Source organism: Kogia breviceps, chromosome 15, assembly GCF_026419965.1.
Source record: "Kogia breviceps isolate mKogBre1 chromosome 15, mKogBre1 haplotype 1, whole genome shotgun sequence".
NCBI classification, from domain to species: Eukaryota; Metazoa; Chordata; class Mammalia; order Artiodactyla; family Physeteridae; genus Kogia; species Kogia breviceps.
Genome location: NC_081324.1, coordinates 51,297,744 through 51,317,321, shown reverse-complemented (window position 1 = coordinate 51,317,321; position 19,578 = coordinate 51,297,744). Strand labels below are relative to the sequence as shown.

The window sequence follows — 19,578 nt, the reverse complement described above, 5'->3', positions numbered from 1 at the left end:
AATCATATAATAAGTACTGAATGATAAATACCATCTACATAGCAGTTTTGTGAGCTGTTACCTTCTGCTCTATTCACTGTCCAAGTGCTTGTTTGACAAAACTTAAAACAAATATATGTTGCTCAGGAACAAGTATACTGCTTTTAAACTATAATATAGAGCTAACCACTGGAACCTGTCTATAGGCCAGGAACCTGGAACCTGGCTACACTGGAACCTGGCTATAGTCCATTCAGCAAGAAAAGCTGTTCAGTCCATTCCAGCACAACAAAACCAGCCTCTTTTCCCACAGTTTTACTTTTTAAGATGAATGGCATGTTATTCTAGTTCCACCAGTAAGTGTAAATTAAACACATCTAGTGTAAATTAAATTCTCAGCAGTTCCTCTGGTACCATAACAAATCACGTGTTAATGCTAATGTTAAAGCCGAAAGTCAGGTGAGGTGTCAGGTTTTACTTGACAGGAATCTGGTTTGCACTGCAATGACTGATGTAAGCAGGGCCCAAGAGGAGTCCAGTACATTATTATTATTGAACAAGTATTGTAAAACCACTTTTTCCTTGGTTTAACAATATACTTTTAACTAATACTCTGTACAACTAAAATAGATTTTTTGAGAAATGAGTACAGCAATTTCAAACGGAAATAAGGAACTTTAGCCAATTTTTGTATGATGTATTTGATCCATTCCCACAAACCTGAGATGTACAGAAACTTGATCTTCTGTGAGAAAGGTATTTTCTAATAAACTACATTTCATTTCCTGAATTTGGCTGCCAATTTTTGAAGTGCCAAACAGCCACAAAATGAACAATTAGTACATACTCTATAAATACTTTTATATCCAGCATTGATTCAAAGACTTTATTGTTTAAGTCTACACTGGTAAAACTGTAATAAAAATAGATTGACTATGTTGGACCCTCAAATAACACTTCTCACTATAGTAAAACACAGAATTTTGAATGCTACAAGTTTGTCTTGGACTATGTCCAATAGGGTCTGGTTACAAGAACTAATTCATTATAACCTATACTGTGATCCTGGAGCATGGCTCTGAAGAATACGTTAGATGAAGGCTCTAGTCAAGTGGATTAAAAATAGAAAACTGAATAGCCAGTTATGTGCTCTAATTAAGTAAATACCATATTTGCATAATGATAGAAACTTAGCTTAGAAAAATGAGGAACAGGTACAAATAAAAAAGAAATCTGATTAAAATCATATCCTTTTTTCATTTAACTTGAACTATGTTAGAACAGAATAATTATCTGTGTTTTTAAAAAACTCTTTCTTAGAAGGTGGTTAAATTAGCTAATGAACTAAAAAAGGGAAACTGGACTGAAGAGGGCATAGATATAAGAAAAAGTGGGGACATACACTACTGAATACAGCCCAATAATAGCAGATACTATTTTCAAAAGGATTTATCAAACATACTCAGGTCTTCACTAAATTAGCTCTGATCATAATCAGCTTGATACCAATGCTCCCTTTCTTGGACTTGAAGCTGAATACATCATAAATCTCTGTTAAATAAATGATTCCTTACAACCACCAATTTCTGAAATAAATTGAATAAATTAGTTTCTCCTTTCTATACAATTCTGCAGTTCAGCTAGATAATGGTTAAAATCCCTTGTAATATAATGGAAATAACAACAATAATTACCTATTTAACTACCAGACTTATTTAAACTTAATTATTTGAATCAAATAAGATGTATAAAAGTACTTAACAAATTATTATTTAATCCCTTCTATAATTATAAATCTCTCACAATTTGCATAGCAATTCAACAATTTCACTACAATTATATAATGTTAGCAATTGGAAATATCTCTCTGATTAGCTGTAGCTCTTAAATTTATCTATTATTAACAACAGCTTCTTACACTTTTGAATACATATATATAATCATTCAATCCTTAACAATCTTGTGAAATACCCAAGGCTTATATTATTACCTTCATATCACTGATAAAACAACTGAGGCACAGAGAAGTTAAATTACTTGCTTAATAGGATTATAATTACAAATTATAATTCATTCAAAAAATCAGGTGGAACTGCTGCTGATTTCCCACTATCAACCTATACAAATACATTACTATATACTTGCACTTTCCAGAGCTCACAATGATTCCCCACAGCAGAACCTTTGCACATGCCTTCTGCCTGGAAAGCCTTCTACCACTCTGTTCCCAACTGGCAAGCTTAAAGAAATTTAACATATAATACCTCATTTTAACAACCACCCTTTTGGACATACTAAGTGTGAGTATTCTCATTTTCCAGTTGAGGAAGTAAGACTTGTCTAGGAAACATGCAGATAACCAGAGACAGGGCCAGAGCATAAACCCTGGGTCTCTTACTCAGGACTTGCACAGTACCATGGGCTAGGAATATGGCCATACACCATCATTGACTATAGAATAAGGCCACAATTTTTGGAGCACTTCCTGCTCTGGTCCCTTCTGAGATTACAACATAATTCAAGGCTCTTCAATCTATTTAGTTTTAAACTTACTACATGAAAGAATCTAGCTGGGAATCTAGTATAAACACTTTCACTAATTCCATTAGAAGTCAATTTATATTCATCTCTCAAACGTCCACATCTATTGTAAACCAAGTAAAAGGGCATATGTGCCATAATTACTAAGAAATAAAATTATTATTGCAAAAAAGTCTAAAAAAACTGAGATTAATCCATAGAATAGTGCTTCACTCCAATTCTGACCAAGAGAGCCCAGTTTAATTTCCTCTTCTCAATAAAACTTAAATTAAATTGCTATCAAATTTAAAAGTCCTTAGAGTAACCTCATATAATGTAACGCTTTCTGAAGTAAACAGAAAAATGCACTGGGACTGCAAATTAGCCATTAGGTAATAATTTTTAAATAATTTTTCAGAAACGTTATTTGGTTATTTTCTCACAAGCATTTTCTAAATTAAAAACAGAAAAGCACAGAATAATCTTCATAGAGATTCTATTATTTAAAAATAGCATGGTGTGCTGAAAAGATCATAGACACGGGACTCATGTCCAGAAGACTGGGTTTAAAGTCTTGGGTCAACTTATCTACTAGTTTGTACATATAGTGCTAGTCACACCACCTAATTTATCAACCTTTGTGAAAAGATAAAAACTGTACCTGTTCTACCTGTATGATACAGTTATTTTTAGGTTCAAAAGAGAAGATAAGTAGGAACAGTACTTTGTATTTTTATCATCGAAAATTTTTCTTGAATCCATTTTCTATCAGTATTAAACAAACCACTTCCCAACTAATGGGAATTTCAGAGTACTAGCAATAAATCAAAAAGTGTAATTCTTTTATGGCTTACATTATCTATATCATAATATTCTTTAAAACAAGTTTAGACAGATCTGTACATAGTTGAGAAGGAAATACTCCTGACAACAAAAGGTCATTTGAATCTTCCCTTTTTCATTAGTTTATATTTCAAATTCCCTAAAGCTTCTGACCATTTGACTTATCACCCAAACCAGGACATTTTTTAGAGTAAATGGGAGCCCTGTTAATAGTTAAGCCAGAAGAACAGACATTAACCAGAACTGTTGCTGGTAAGCCACAGCATATGGTCATTTTATATAAGTGTACTAGATTTGGGAAGAGGAATTCTATCTATCCTAAATAGTCTGCAAAAACAAATTGTCCCAAAGGGTGAGAAGTGAATTAAAATATAATTTAATTTCACTATTCAGTTTTAATACTTCCGATTATAACTTAAGTAAAATAGAAAAGTATTGGCTAAAACTGAAGGCCTCCTCTAAGAACTGAATTTTAAACGTAAAACATTTTTGGATTGGTAATTATCAAAGCTTCCTTGACCTTAGACTGACATATGGATTAGGAAAAGCAAAATGTCATTATTTTTTTAAAAGTCTGTTTTTCTCAAACATGGTTAGAATAAGAAAAAAATGGGGGGAAAAAGTCAGCCAGTGTGTTTGAAGACATATCTGCAATTTGTGAGGCATGAGTACATTAAAGATCACAACTATTTGCCAGCGGTGAATAAATTCATTAATTCATAGGTGGAAAAATTACCATTTAAGACGTGCATCATTATTTTAAGTGGACAAAGCAATGAATATTAAACGTGTTTGCTCCTGCGAACCCATCAAGGAATGCTTTAATTAATAGAATCCAAGTGTCAGTGACTTGTTCCTACAGTTAACTCTTCATAATATTTTCCATTTACATTACTGTAAATATTGTTCCCACAGTTTCCATTGTGGAAGCATTATACATATGTACACAGGACAATGTTGTATAGAACTACATTTACTGGATAAAAAGATAAAGATTGGTTTTTCAAGATTCCCAAAACACAATCCACTTTTCTACTCTATAGTCTTAGCGATCACTCTTAAATTCTTTTATCATCTCTGCAGCGATTAAGCTCTGAGGTTCTTACAAATGCCAGCATTACAGAAAGGGCCTAAGGGCTATCTAACAAAATTCCTAGGCTTCATTAACCTATATTTCAGAGATATGAAATACTGTCCAAGCAACCACTGTATACAAACTGATGACCTGGAAGAAAAAGATGCCTCCTTCCACTGACAATAAATAGCAGATCATTAACATCCTGGATCAGCCCACCATCATTTAAACCTATGCCAACAGGCAAGCACACAGTATACTGTATAAGACTATTTATCAAGTATAAAGTCATAGTTCCTAAATTGGGAAAATTATATATCTAATAAAACTTTGCCCATTGTTGATGTGAAATGAAGTAGCTAAGCACTTAAAAACACAAACTACTTTAATAGTTTATAAAGGGAAATGAAGAAGGTATATGTAGCCATAGTGATAATCAAAATAAATAAAGTTTCTCTACCTAAGTTGGAAGTTGGCTAGGCTACATGAGGCTAATTTTTCTAATCGGAAAGCAATGTATAATCTTTCATGTCTTTTATAAGCACTTCAATGACCACCTGACTGTCAAAAGAAAAAACTGTGACACTGACATCCTCCATGGATGTTAATTATATCTTTTAAAACAATTATAAAACTGCTCAACCTAACTGGAATCTCAGCACCATAAACTCAAATCATAAAACATTTTGGCACTTGGGGCAAGATCACTAATTGATATGTACCCCTACCCCCAAACAACACTTAGTAATTACTGTAAACAACTTTTTAAAAATTAAATCTTGTTCATTTAGGTTGACACAAATTTTGACAGCATAATTTTCTATTATGTTAATACTTCTCTCCCCTCTTATCCCTCTTATTATTTTTATCTTATTTTTTATCTTATTTTTATCTTTCTCTTATTATCTCTTTTGTTCTGCTCTTAAAGTAGCTCTGACTGTAAGTATACAGCTCACTCCAGTTTACTAGTATTTTGTGTTCGTATTAAAGGTGCTGGACATTATTATGTAAATAATCATAATGGGTTTAATCACTAAATTTTTTGCCTGGGGATACAGGCAAAAAATTTTCTGGGAGGGCAAGAGAATGGCATGATGTGTAGAGTGGGAGAGAGATGGGAAATGCCCAGCACAAATAGCAGAAATAGCCTTAGAGTAGGAAACAGCTCCATAGTAATCAGCTCCATCTTGGTTCTTCAGGTAAATCATGTAACCTCATTTGTTCATTGTATATGCTAGGCATGTTTTGTGCCAATATGGTAGCCGCTAGCCACATATGAGTTTGAGCACTTGGAATGTGGCTAATCCAAACTGAGATGTCCTGTGAAGGTAAAATACACATCAGATTTTAAAGACTCAGTATGAAGAAAAATAATGTAAAAGGCCTCATTCATAAATCTGTATATGGATTACATGTTGAAATTATAATATTTTAGAAAAATTAGGTTAAACAAAACATATTAAGTTAATTTCACCTGTTTCATTTTACCTTTTTTAATGCGGCTAATGGAAAATTTTAAATCATATATGTGGCTTTATTGGGTTGTAATGTTCTAAGACTCTCTGATAAGAACTAGGAATACCGAGAAGAATGAAGAAAGCACAGTCTCCGCTATCAAGAAACCCCTTGCAGCCTAGCTGGGTAAGATAAAAGGTATAAACATAATTACAATATAATAGCATTAAATGCAGTGACAAAGATACATATAGAAGGGTATGGGAGAATGAGGAGGGCTATTTGTGGAAGCGGGTAGGAAGAAGGGGTGAAGAGAGACATTAAGGTAGTCTCCTGGAAGCTACACTACCTGAGCTAAGTCTTAAAGAATAAGTAGAAAGGGGGTGAAATATAAAGGATCTGGGTGGAGGTAATTTCAAGAGAAGAGGATTGTATGATCCAAGACAATGAAATAGCAAAGAGCAGGAAGGAGGAATATAAGCAGTCTCCTGTTTTAGAGGGAAAGGATAAGGTGGTGGGTAGAGGTGTAAGGTTAAGAAGGGCTTCTTCGACATTTTAAAGGGATTGAATTTTAATCTTTAGGCAACTGAGAGCCACTGAAGGGTTTTAAACAAGGGAGTGCCAAGATCAGAAATAATGGTTGGGAATTCTGGTAGCTGTGTGGAAACTGCATTTAGGTGCAAGATTGGAAGCATAGTCTAGGTAACAAATATCAGGGCCAAAACTAGGGCAAGAGTGAGGATGGATAGGAAAGCACTAATTCAGAACTCTATTTAGGAGGTAACATCAGGAGAATACAGTGATTGACCTGTCCTGACTCCATGGAAAGGGGGTTGATATTATTCTAAAGTGATGGGAAGACCCTGGCATGTCTTTAGCTAAGGGAGTGTTCTGACTTAGGTTTTAAAGAATCATTCGGACTGCTGTTGGAGAATACGCTGTAAAGGGAAAACAGTGTAAGTAGAAAGATAGTTGATTTTTTTTTTTTAAAAAAAGGAGGCTATTGCTGCAGAAGAGGTTTAAGATGATGGTGGCTTGGCCCAGGGTGGATACAGATGAGGTGATGAGAAGCAATTGGATTAGGGTTGCATTTTTCTCTGCAAAATGGTATTGCCTAATTCACAGAGTTGAGAAAGGAAAAGGGAAGTTCAGGAAGATCACACTTGTTGAGTCCCATTGTCTTGTTTAACCAAGAGGTGAAGGTGTCTGCTGAGAGTGAGAATACTGTATAGAGGCTTGAGGAAAACAGTGAAGGTTTGGAAGACAGCAAAGGAAACAGGAGCTAAATAAAGGCTATTTTAGAGATTAATTGGTGCCCTATATGAGGTCTGAAACCATGTAATTTTAGTGATATCAGTGTAACCTGTTATGTAATTTTCCCGTCACAACCCTCAGCTACCCAGCTGTAGGAGGTAAGCAGATTGTATAGAATGAATCAACAGTTTCAGTTGTAAAATGGCTTGAGTTAGATGATTTCAAAAATCTATAGTTCCAAAATTCTACAGTTCTAAGAATCCTAGAGTTTTTAGTACACAATTTTTCTCATTGTGGTTAAGTGTACATATATAAAAGTTACCGTTTTAACCATTTCACCACACAATTTTTAAATTGAGTATCCTAACCAAGGGCCTCCAATATGTATGCTAGGACATTAAACTCCCAACCCTCAAGGTGGCAGTGCTGGACCTGAGGTGACTGGAATCCTAGTTTCCGTTGCCTCTGGATGGAAGCAGTCTTATCTTTTTTCACAATATGTAATACAAGTATTCTTTTTCCAGGTACTGAAAGTTTGGGAAGCATTGTTCTAAGCCATAAAATTTGAGAACCCCAGTATTACCAAGAGTTCAAAATACTGTTTCACTGTTAAAGAAGTTTTCTCATAGGACTTCATAATTTATATGTAGGTCTTAAGGCTCCTTATTGGAGGCAGATATTTACACATATTGCTACTGTTTCCACCGTTAAAGTGATTATCATAAAATCCCATAGAGAGAATCTAAGAATTTAGAATGGATTCACAGATATTCTCCGCTTAAATGAAAAAGATGAATCCCTCAAGGAACGCCCAATTCATTCATTTTACAAGGAGACTCTCTGGCAAGCACTGGGTTAGTTTCTGGTGATAAAAAGGTGAACAAGACATGGTTTTCACCTTAAGAAACTTAAGAGTCTAGTGAGGAGACAGAATTAATTAATTAAATAATGAAAACTGCAATAAGTGTCAGATAGGAAGGTACATAGCACATAGTGCTATAAGAGGATCTGATAGAAAAGACTAAAACAAGATAAATTTGGAAGTGAATGATACTTTAACAGGGTAATGAATGTTTCAGCAGCTCTCTTTTTAAAGATACCAACGTTCCTACAGCATTGCTAGGATGGTACAGAAACATCCTGTTATGTCCACTCGCAAGGAGTAAGCTGCGACATTCATCCCTTAAGACCGGGAATGAACGGGAAAATTACTTTTACATTTTATATCTATGATTTCCCAAATACAACTCTACTTTTTAAAGTTTGTAATATTCTCTGTCTTCCTCTCAGGTCTTGTAAGTATTAAAGAAAAGTACTGAACTGGTTTAAAAAATATTATGATACTGTCTATTCTGTTTATTTTCTTCAACTTCATATATTTAGAATTTCGAACGCTAAAACGCTTCTTTTAAATAGGAAATATAAATAGGAAAACATACTAATAATTTGAATGTTTATAAACGAACATCCACATAAAACGTTGACTTAAAAAAATTACCTAACAGCATGTTGTTCCAATAAATAATGCGTCACTTCTGATCCCGTCTCATTTCAGGTTCGTCAGAAACTTTCTTTAACCTGAGCAAAATATGCATCGTTCATTTTGCTACGCGGCCTCGCCACCCAGTCCCGTCAGGTCTCATCACTAAACTGTAGCTAAGAGCTACCAGCCGGAAAGCTACGTTAGATTGATCTGTGTCCCTTCCCTCCTCAGTTAACTTTAACTTTCCATCTGGTACAGGCCGCTCCTACGTGCTTTCCCAGAAACGGGCTTAAGTCAGACACACTGATCACTTCTTAGGAGAACGTGAAGCTCCGCAGACAGAACAGCGTGAGCTTTCTCCCGGCCCTCTGAAAAACGCGGTGGCGGCCGCCAGCTCTCGGAGCCTCTTCTGACGGCTCAGAGGAGGACCTCCACTCTCCAGTCACCGCCCAACGCGGTGGGACTCGACGCCAACCCAGCTCCTACGCAGGGGGCGTGAGGGGCGCCACCTCGCTCCGCGGAGGGAGGAGGAGGAAGAGGCGTGACGTCCCGGGAACTCCCACGCAACGTTGCGTGACGTCGCGCGAGGTCCGGGCGGGGCGAGCGGAGCCGCCGGCCCTCGGGCCCTCCCCCAGCGCTGGAAAGCGCGGGCTGCCCTAAGGGGGTGGCTTGGTTGCTGGCGATTTGGCAGATTAGTGAGGGAACGAGCAGAAAAGCGAACGGCCGTCTCTTCCCTTTTCCAGAGCGTGCTCGCGTTCCTGCTGGGGCTTTCGAGAATCTCGAAGCAATCTTGCAAGCCGTGAGTAAAAGGAATCTCTTTCCCCGACCCAAAGCGCTGGGTCCTAGCGGGCTATTTCCGGTCTGGAGCTGCCGGCTGACCGAAGGCGTTTGGCCCCGGGGTGGGGATGGCTGTATGGCTCTGGGGCTGAATCTGAGGAGTCGGCTGGAGCCGGCCTAGGAGATAGACCGGGTTGCGGACGACCCAGCTCTCAGTGCTGTTCCGGAGTCTTCGCACCAGCTGAGAACTTGCCTGCTGGCGCCGGGCCCGCCACGCGCATGCGCCGACCTGCGCCTGGGGTCGCTGCGCGCGCTTCCGGCGCCAGTCGTGCGGTTTGCTCGGGGGAGAGCTTTGGCGAGGGCGGACCGTCAGCCCTGCGCGGCGCGGGAGGAGCTAAGGGTCCTGGGATGGGAGCTACTGGACCTCTGCTCTGCTCGTAAGAGCAGCAGAGTCCCTATTCAGTTTGTTCGGGGCCCTTGTGTGAACTGAGGAGCGGCTCTTGCCTCACCTAAGAATGTGTGTGGTGTGACAGGAAAGAAATCTCTTGAGCACCTTCAGTGTGGTGGTTTATGGTTTACACTGCAACAGGAGGCACAGAAATGTGTTAAATTATTGCAAAGTGTTGAGCCCAGGATGCAACTTGAGAGGCAAGATGTACGTTTTTGAGAAATTATTTGTGCAGCAAATAACGGTTCAATATCAAAAGAAATGCCAGCAAAAAGTGCCAAGCATGCAAAATAGATTGGAGAGGGTTTCAACTTTTGAGTTGATGTGGAATACAACTATATATTGAACCAAAAACTGGAAAACACTCTGAAATATTCTTGACTTAGTAAGCATCTAAACACAGACGCACACACTAAAAGAGCAAGAAAGATGATTGCCATAACACGAGTATCTGAACAGCTTAGTATTGATAAATTGTTATGTGGGGGGAAAAAAACACTTAACCTTTTTATTACCCCTGAAGGTAGATTAAAGGAAGCTTATTTTACACTGTTGGTTTTAAATTATTGAATGCTAAAATATACAATTTTAAATTGTTCATTAAAGTAACTAAAATTTTGTTTTGAACTCTTTGATTAATAAAAATAATTAACTTTTTTTTGTTTTGTGTTTTTTAGTTCTTAGAAGTATTTTGGAGTTCATTGGCATCACAACTTGAGTTGCAGAGGTGACGTGGCCGTAGTAGCGGTGTCCTAGCAATGTGACCTCGGGCGAGTCACTTAGTCTCTTCAGCCTGTTTTCAACTCTAAAATGAAATTAATAATATCAGTAGTAGCTGTTTTATACAATTGTGAAGATTAAATTAAAAGGGAATATAAAACAGCACACACACACACCATTAATAAATGGTGGCTTTTATTGACAGTAGTATAGACCCATTGATTTATCTTTTAGAGTTAAATAGTTGAATACAAGCTTCTTTAGAAATTAAAAATAATTCCCTAATATTATCTAAAATCTAGTACTTGTTCAATTTTCACTGATTATCTTTAAAAAAGGTGTAATCACAATTTTTGAAAAGCTTAATAAATGTATTTTTATTTCTGTAGTGCTTTATAGTTTACCAAGTGGCTCTGCACATAATATTGCTCCCTTTAGACATGCCATTGCTTATCTTAGCCTCTTCATCAGACCTCAGGAAATGGTTAGTAAAAGACATTTAAATCCGTTTGGGCCCTTGTTAGCAACGGTAAGGCATTGACTAAGGAGCCAAATGTGAGGGTTAGTAGACTTGTTAACCATTTTATTTTATTTTTTTAGTAGTAGCTAGTTAATGGTTTCAGTTTAAGAACACATATTAAAATATTTATTAATCCACTTGAACTTAATAGCCTGTTGTTTCCTTCAGGGGCTACACAAATAATAAACTTAATCATTCACCTTTATTCTGAGAGTCACAAAATAGCTTTACCCACATGTGCCTTGTTTTTAGATGTTTCTGTATTCATAGATCTTGGCTGTGTCTGTATCTTGCTCACCAAATTTCATTGTTATGAGAAAGCTGTTTAGATATTTGTGTTATGTCAGTCATCTTTCTTGCTCTTTTACAGTGTGTGTGTCTTGTGTGTCTAGATGTGAATGCTTATTAAGTCAAGAATATTTCAGAGTGTTTTCCAGTTTTTGGTTCAATATATTGTTGTATTCCATATCAACTCAAAAGTTAAAAAACCAATAAATTCTTTTAGAATGGGGAAACAGTACTGACCATGAATGATTACAAACCTCTATATCATAATCCTTTCAATTTAACATAATGTAGGTAATTACTTCCTCATAGGTGGAATAAGAAAAAATTTGCCTGAAAGTGTAGCTTAACTTAAGTCCAGATAACTGAAATTGGGGCTTTTCTCACCATACTCATCTTTTTTCCTCACTTCCACCCCCTCAAATTCTAAAGTGATTGATCATAGGTAAATAAGGAAAACTTGAGATCAGCTGCCTGGGCTTGAAGTCATCCTGATTTCAAATTACACAAAGATAAATGCAGAATTCACTTATGTTGCAATCTGTTGTTTCAGGTATTTGAACTGGCCAAAGACAACTCCAGACCTGTATAATGTAACAGAAAAGGTCAGAAAACATTAGGCAGTAGAAGTGTGAGCATATTAAGTAAGATGAACGTCTTGGGAAGCAGTTGTGGAAGCCCTAGTTCTGCAGATGTATCTAATGACTTTAAGGATCTTTGGACAAAACTAAAGGAGTATCATGATAAAGAAGTACAAGGTAATATTTTTCTGAAATACTTGGTAGCAGTATTCTGCTGAGACTATAATAGTAATAACTAATTTTTATGACAGTTCAAAGATCTCATTTTTAAGGGACCTTTACTATTCCAATTTTGGGAGATTCATTTTTATGGTTGAGTTGTTGCTTTTTGACTACAGACAACTACCACAGAATGTAGCTCTTGCACAGCTTGTAGTTACTTGTGGTAATATGTATGGTGTGGTGGAAGGGGCATAGAAATTGTTGACCAAAGATCTGGATTTGAATTCTAATTTCATTTATGTACTTGCTCTGTGATCTCAGTAAGTTACATAACCTCTAAACTTAATTATCTTCTGTAAAATTATTTGCAGGATTGTTTATTGACATAAAAATACTACCTAAGTCATTTGACAAACCTTCAGAATTTGTATCCCAGTGCTTGGGTTTGCCATCAAGCCCTGAGACCCAAAAGTAAATGGCAGTTTGCCTTCAAAGAGCCTGCAGTCTGGTAGAGAGAGAGTCATATGAAGATATGATTAACAGTATAGTGAAATAAGAGCTAAAAGGTTTATATGAAATGCAGTGAGCATACAGAGAAGTGAGCTGTTACAGTTAGGTTGAGTATATAAATGTTATATATGATTGTGTTAAAATGTACTATTAAAAGCTAGTCTATTAAAGCTAAACTCAAGGTCTGATAGTAAGCCTTAATATACCTATCTAATTCTGTGACTTTCATGTAATACATTTCCCCCATGTGTGGGAAATGCTTCATATTACATTTGTTTCTTGATTACCTACTGCAACCATAGGTTAATACTATAGTGCTTTATAGTAGTTTTTTTTCCCCTCAGTTGAATAGCTTTCTCTTTTTTAAAAATTGAAGTATAGTTAATTTACAATGTTGTATTGTTTTCAAGTATACAGCAAAGTGATTCAGTTACACATATATATACATATATATATTCTTTTTCAGATTCTTTTCCATTATAGGTTATTACAAGATATTGAATATAGTTCCCTGTGCTGTATAGTAGGTCCTTGTTGTTTACCTATTTTATATATAGTAGTGTGTCCCCCCAGTCCCCTTTGGTAATCATAAGTTTGGTTTCTATGTCTCTGAGTCTATTTCTGTTTTGTAAATAAGTTCATTTGTATCATTTTTTTTTGGATTCTACATATAAGTGATATCATATTTGTCTTTGTCTTGCTTACTTCACTTAGTATGATAATCTCTAGGTCTGTCCATGCTGTTGCAAATGGCATTATTTCATTCTTTTTATGGCTGAGTAATATTCCATTGTATATATGTACCACATCTTCTTTATCCATTCATCCGTTGATGGGCATTAGGTGCTTCCATGTCTTGGCTATTGTAAATAGTGCTGCTATGAACACTGAGGTGCATGTATCTTTTCAAATAAGAGTTTTCTCCTGATATATGCCCAGGAGTGGGATTGCAGGATCATATGGTAACTCTTTTTTTTAGTTTTTTAAGGAGCCTTCATACTGTTTTCATTTCCCTAATGATTAGTGATGTTAGCTTTTCATGTGCTTATTGGCCATTTGTGTATCTTTGGAGAAATGTCTATTCAGGTTCTTTGCCTATTTTTTAATCATATTGGTTTTTGTTGTGGTTGAAGTTCTTTGTATATTCTGGATATTAATCTCTTACCTGATATATGGTTTGCAAGTATTTTCTCCCATTCTGTGAGTTGCTTCTTCACTCTGTTAATTGTGTCCTTTGATGCATAGAAGTTTTTGATTTTGATATAGTCTAATTTATCTACTTTTTTCTTTTGTGGCCTATATTTTTGGTATTATATCCAAGAAATCATTGCCAGATCCATTGCCATTAAGTTTTGCCTTGTGTTTTCTTCTAAGAGTTTTATAGTTTTAGATCTTATGTTTAGGTTCTTTTTCCATTTTGAGGTGAATTTTGTATATGGTGTAAGGTAAGGGTATAACTTCATTCTTTTGCTGTGGATATCTAGTTTTCCAGCACCATTTGTTGAAGACTGTCCTTTCCCTATCGAATGGTCTTGGCACCCTTCTCAAAAACCATTTTTTTGAGAAGGGGGTCAAGGCTGTATTCTAATTGGTCTGTATGTTTGTCTTTATGCCAGTACCATATTGTTTTGATTATTGTAGCTTTTTATTAAGTTTTGAAATCAGGAAATATGTGACTTCCAACTTTGTTCTTTTTCAAGATTGTCTTGGCTGTTCGGAGTCCCTTGAGATTTCATATGAATTTTAGGACATATTTTCCTATTTCTGCAAAAAAACATCATTGGGATTTCAATAGAGATTCCATTGCATCTGTAGATCACTGAGTAATGTTGACATCTTAACAATATTAAGTCTTCCAGTCCATGAACATAAGACGTCTTTCCTTTTTTAAATTTCTTTCAGCGATGTTTTGTAGTTTTCATCATACAAGTCTTTCATCTCTTTGGTTAAGCTTATTCCTTATTTTGTATTGGATGCTTTTGAATGCTATTGTAAATGGAATTTTCTTAATTTTAGATGCTATTGTAAATGGGATTTTTTTAATTTCCTCTTCAGAGTGCACGTGGTTAATGTAAAGAAACACCACTGATTTTTGTGTGTTGCTTTGTATCCTACAACTTTGCTGAAAGTTTCTATTTCTTAATTGTAGTTTTTGAATTCTTAGCTGAGAAAAACAATAGAAACTCTGTAACTTTATTATGAAAGGTTGGAGTTCAACTACATCTACTACTTCACTTGCATCTGTTACTGCTCTATTACGCTCATTCTTTGATAGATTTTTCTGATCCATGTTTCCATTAAAGCTCTCTTTCAGCATATTAGGATTGCTGATGCAGTCAGGGTACATTAGTGTTTGGTTAGAAATCCAGTTGTCAATGGAGTTATTATATTTTTTATCCATTTTTTTTTAAATTTAAACTTTTTTTTCTAAAATTGTGAAAATGCAAACAGCAAAAATTTACCCTCTTCTCCCCACACACAAACAGGTAACCACTTTTATTATCTCTTGTGTGTGTATTCTTCCATTTTTTTAAATTTAAAGTTTAAGACTTTTTCATTTTAGGAAATATTATACATTTATAAAAGTAAAGAGAATAGTATAATGAAATCCTATTTACACATCACTCAGCTTCAAATGTTATCAGTACACAGCCAATCTTGTTTTACTTATTTTGCATTTGCATCTTTATCCCTCTTCTACTCAGTTATTTTGAACTTTCTGACATAATTTCATCTATAAATACTTCAATATATTCCAGTAGTCTTTTTTAACAAAAAAATGCCATTATCGCACTAACAAAACAAATTCTTTGTACGCAGGCCTCCCACTGTTGCGGAGCACAGGCTCCGGACGCACAGGCCCAGTGGCCATGGCCCACGAGCCCAGCCGCTCCGCGGCTTGTGGGATCCTCCCAGACCGGGGCACGAACCCGCGTCCCCTGCATCGGCAGGCAGACTCTCAACCACTGCGCCACCAGGGAAGCCCTTTTTTTTTTTTTTTTTTTTCTCATCTTATACCTATTAGATGATTGTGTTCAAATTTCCCCAGTTATCTAAAATGTCCTTTTATAGTTGATTTGTTCCCATCTGTATCTAGAAGAATTCTCCATGTTGTGTTTGATTAATATATCTATTGATTATTTTCAGTGTAGTTTTAGTTTATGTTTCCCTTATGAATGAGATTAAGCATCTTTGCTTATGCTTGAGGGTGATTTGTATTTCTTTCTTAAGAACTGTTTATATACCTGATTGTTCTTTGGTAGTTGGCCTTTTCCCTATCAATTGATAGGAGCTGTTTATATCTGAGGCAGATTAGTTCACTTCAAATATTTGAAAGTTTAGAAATTCAAATTTGTTGTTAGTGATAAAGATCTGATTTTTAAGTGACTGTGCTTGTGGTCATATGTTCAGGGACAAATATGAGTATTTTACATTAATTCTGCTCTTCATTTGACTACACTGTTTTCCCCCAGAAAATATAGTGTGAAACATTGAGGAAGTATTTTGAGTTTTAGTACTTTGCTATTCATTAAGTGAGCAGTTATTGAATTATATGCTGAGAATGGTGGCAGTTGCTGAGAATACAACAGTGAAGAAGACACAGTAGGTTTTGGGGGCATTGTATTCATTCTCTTTAGGAAAATATTTATACAGTATAGTTATATAATGAAATGATAGCAAAAATAATCCAGATATAAGATATTCTGTCTTGTATAATGACTACACTGATAATAACAATGTAATCAGCTACATGCACTGTTAAAACTACAAAGGAATAATAACATCTCCCAACTTCTGTTGAAGAGAAGCCATATCTTCCTCTTGGTTTATAATACTGTGGCCCCAGCATGTAAGTTTACCAATAGGAACAGTTTCAAGTTTAAACTATTATAGGAGCTATACACTATAAAAAAGCTTATTCTTTGTGACCTGGAGGTAAAGCAAATACAATATCTTCAAATGATTTAAATAGGACCGGATGTACTTGAGTTTTTATTAAACATTTAACAGAGAAGAATTAGCATTCTGTCATCTTTAAGTATAAGGTTAAATTCTTTATCCTTCAAATGATTACTTTCTGTTGTGTTATAACAAGACATTAAAATTTTAAGAAGATTATTAAAATTTTATTATGCAGAGTCCCTATCTTACTCATCTTTCTACCTGCATTTCCATAGGTAAAAGTGCTTGGCATATAGTAAGAAATGAGTAAATGGTATCTGAATGAATTGCATAGTTTAGCTACATCAGTGAAATATTTTCTTGAACATAAGTTTTTAAAATCCCATAATATGTGAAAATATCAAAATTTTATATCTCTAAAACCCTGAAATGCTTTACTACCCATTTACTTTAAATTTTCTATTTTTAGATGATACTGTAGAAAGTTGGGAAAAGAAAAATAAATCACCATTTATAGGAATGGCATTTGTTTATTCTTTCCTAGTTTTAAAAGAAATGCATGTAGCTTATTGTATTGTTGTGTTCAGTGTACATACTGTTTTATATGTGACTTATTTTTGCGGTTATTTCATTACTTAACCAAACTGCTTGTTTTTCATGTGGTACATAATCTTCATTTTAGAATTTTTAGGCATACCCATTTAAAACTGGGACAGTTTTATTTTTTAGGCTCCTAATTTAACAAGGATAAAGTATTTGGCAGCTTTCTTCCTCATGCTCATTGGTGTTTCAGGGTCTTCAGGAGACCTCTATGATGAGGAAGCATCAAGGAAATAAATAACATTGTTTGATAAGAACAACATGCCATTCATTAGATTACAGAACATATAAGACTCACAAATATTACATAATGGATAATTTTTTTTTAAAGTGTGTATTCCTCATGGCCATACTCTTAGTAGCCATCACAGTCCCAGGAGCATTAGTTTATATACATGGAAAAACTTTAAGGGAGGAATACAGAAGTTGTTGATGATTTTGATTAATATCTATGTGCTTTATGAATGGTAGGTATTGGATATATGTTTGAGCTGATGAGAGAAGATAACTTCCGGCATATTATAATATATTGATCAGGCTACTTTTACCAATTTCAAAATCACTTATGGATTCTTAAAAGTTTTAAATGATTGTGCACTATTTTTTTTAAATTAGTATGTTATTTAAAAACATTTGGTTGGGCCCAGGCAAATTTGTTGAAAGAAAGACTTTTTTGACAGTCCCTTGTCAATGCGTTCCAGATAGTTCCATATAAAATTAGATCCTGTGACTCTGTGATAACATCAAAGACATGTCTAAAGGGTACTTAATTTTTTTTTTTTAAAGTAGAGGATCCACTTGGAGAAACCAGTATAAGAGGCTATTTGAAAGATGTCAAACGTGGACTTGTCCAGACTTCACAGGTTTTGAAGTATATATAGGAATCAAAATTCAGTCATTGCTTTTAAAACTTAATGTCAGGTTAAAAAAAAAAAAGGGAAAGAAAAGATATGAAGGTAGTACCTGAGTTACATAATTTTTCTTAGATACGCATAAGAACTTAAATGCATCTGAACTTGTTTGGATACAATTTTTTTTTTTGCCTTTTAAAGTCCCTTTCAGTATCAGGTTTATTATTAAAAAGCACAGGTAATAAGATGGAATTTAGAATATTTTTCAGAATGTCACCATTTTAATAAATGGTTTTTGTCCATGCTATGTTTTACCATCACTATCTCATCTAGTAATGTTTTCTATATCTGGTAAATAAGGTAATCAGTTTCATAGAAAACTAGGCAGATTTTTGAGGACAGAATTGGAGCCCCATTGAAGAAACGGGGAGTATAGAGGCTCTAATATGACAGGATAAATATTTCTTGATTCAGTTTTGGATTGCTCCATTTATTTTCTTAGATGTTTCATCAAAAATTCCAAAAAGATAACATTCATGTTAAGACTACACAAATTAGCAATGAAAGGAATTGCAAGTAATTTTGGTCCATAACATCAGTGTCCTAGTCATTAAGAAAAGCTAGTCATCAGGAAAATGCAAATCAAAACCACAATGAGATATCACCTCACACGTGTCAGAATGGATATCATCAAAAAGAACACAAATAACAAATGTTGGCGAGGATGTGAAGAAAAGGGAACCGTCCTACACTGTTGGTGGGAATATAAATTGTTGCAGCCACTGTGGAAAAAAGTATGAAGGTTGCTTAAAAAACTGAAAATAGAACTGCCATATATGACCCAGCCATTGCACTCCTGGGTATATATCCGAAAAAAAAACAAAACCAGTAATTCGAAAAGATACAGGCACCTCAGTGTTCATAGCAGCATTATTTGCAATTGCCAAGATATGGAAGCAACCTAAGTGTTCATCAGCAGATGAATGGATAAAGATGTGATGTGTATATGTACTCAGCCATTTAAAAAAAAAAAAAGAATGAACTACTACTAAGCCATAAAAAAGAATTTTGCCATTTGCAGTAACATGGGTGGACTTAAGAGGGTATTATGCCAAGTGAAATAGACAGAGAAAGACAAATACTATATGATGTCACTTTTATGTGGAATCTAAAAAGTACAACAAACTAGTAAATATAACAAAAAAGAAGCAGACTCAACTCAGACTCAGATACAGAGAACAAACTACTGGTTATCAGTGGGGAGAGGGAAGTGGGGGGCAATATAGGGTAGGAGATTAATAGGTATAAACTATTAGGTATAAAATAAGCTACAAGGATAGGGACTTCCCCAGCAGCCCATTGGTTAAGACTCCACACTCCCATTGCATGGGGCTTGGGTTCGATCCTTCGTCTGGGAACTGAGATCCCACGTGCCGCACAGTGCAGCCAAAAAAAAAAAAAAAAGGATATATTGTACAACACAGGAAATATAGCCAATATTTTATAACAACTATAAATGGAGTGTAACCTTTAAAAATTGGGAATCACTATATTGTACACCTGTAACAATATTATACATCAACTATAATTCAATAAAAAAGTACTGTCATTA

At 35.3% G+C, this 19,578-nt stretch overlaps 1 protein-coding gene and 1 long non-coding RNA gene across 5 annotated transcripts in view; one reads left to right on the top strand and one right to left on the bottom strand.

Moving 5' to 3' along the window:
• The window catches only part of LOC131742711 (uncharacterized), a 587,718-nt gene that overhangs the window by 390,779 nt on the left and 177,361 nt on the right, over positions 1 to 19,578 (bottom strand). The gene's annotated exons all lie outside the window — the stretch shown is intronic.
• RBBP8 (RB binding protein 8, endonuclease) overlaps positions 8,928 to 19,578 on the top strand; it is an 85,951-nt gene continuing 75,300 nt past the window's right edge. Inside the window, exons 1-2 of one of the 4 annotated variants that reach the window (XM_059039629.2) lie at positions 8,929 to 9,408; positions 11,913 to 12,117. In XM_059039629.2, coding sequence (XP_058895612.1) covers positions 12,009 to 12,117 — 109 coding nt within the window. In that variant the 5' untranslated portion in view covers positions 8,929 to 9,408; positions 11,913 to 12,008. Of the gene's footprint in view, positions 9,409 to 11,912; positions 12,118 to 19,578 lie in introns of all 4 variants that reach the window. The other 3 variants (XM_059039628.2, XM_067015230.1, XM_059039630.2) reach the window with 3 other exon arrangements.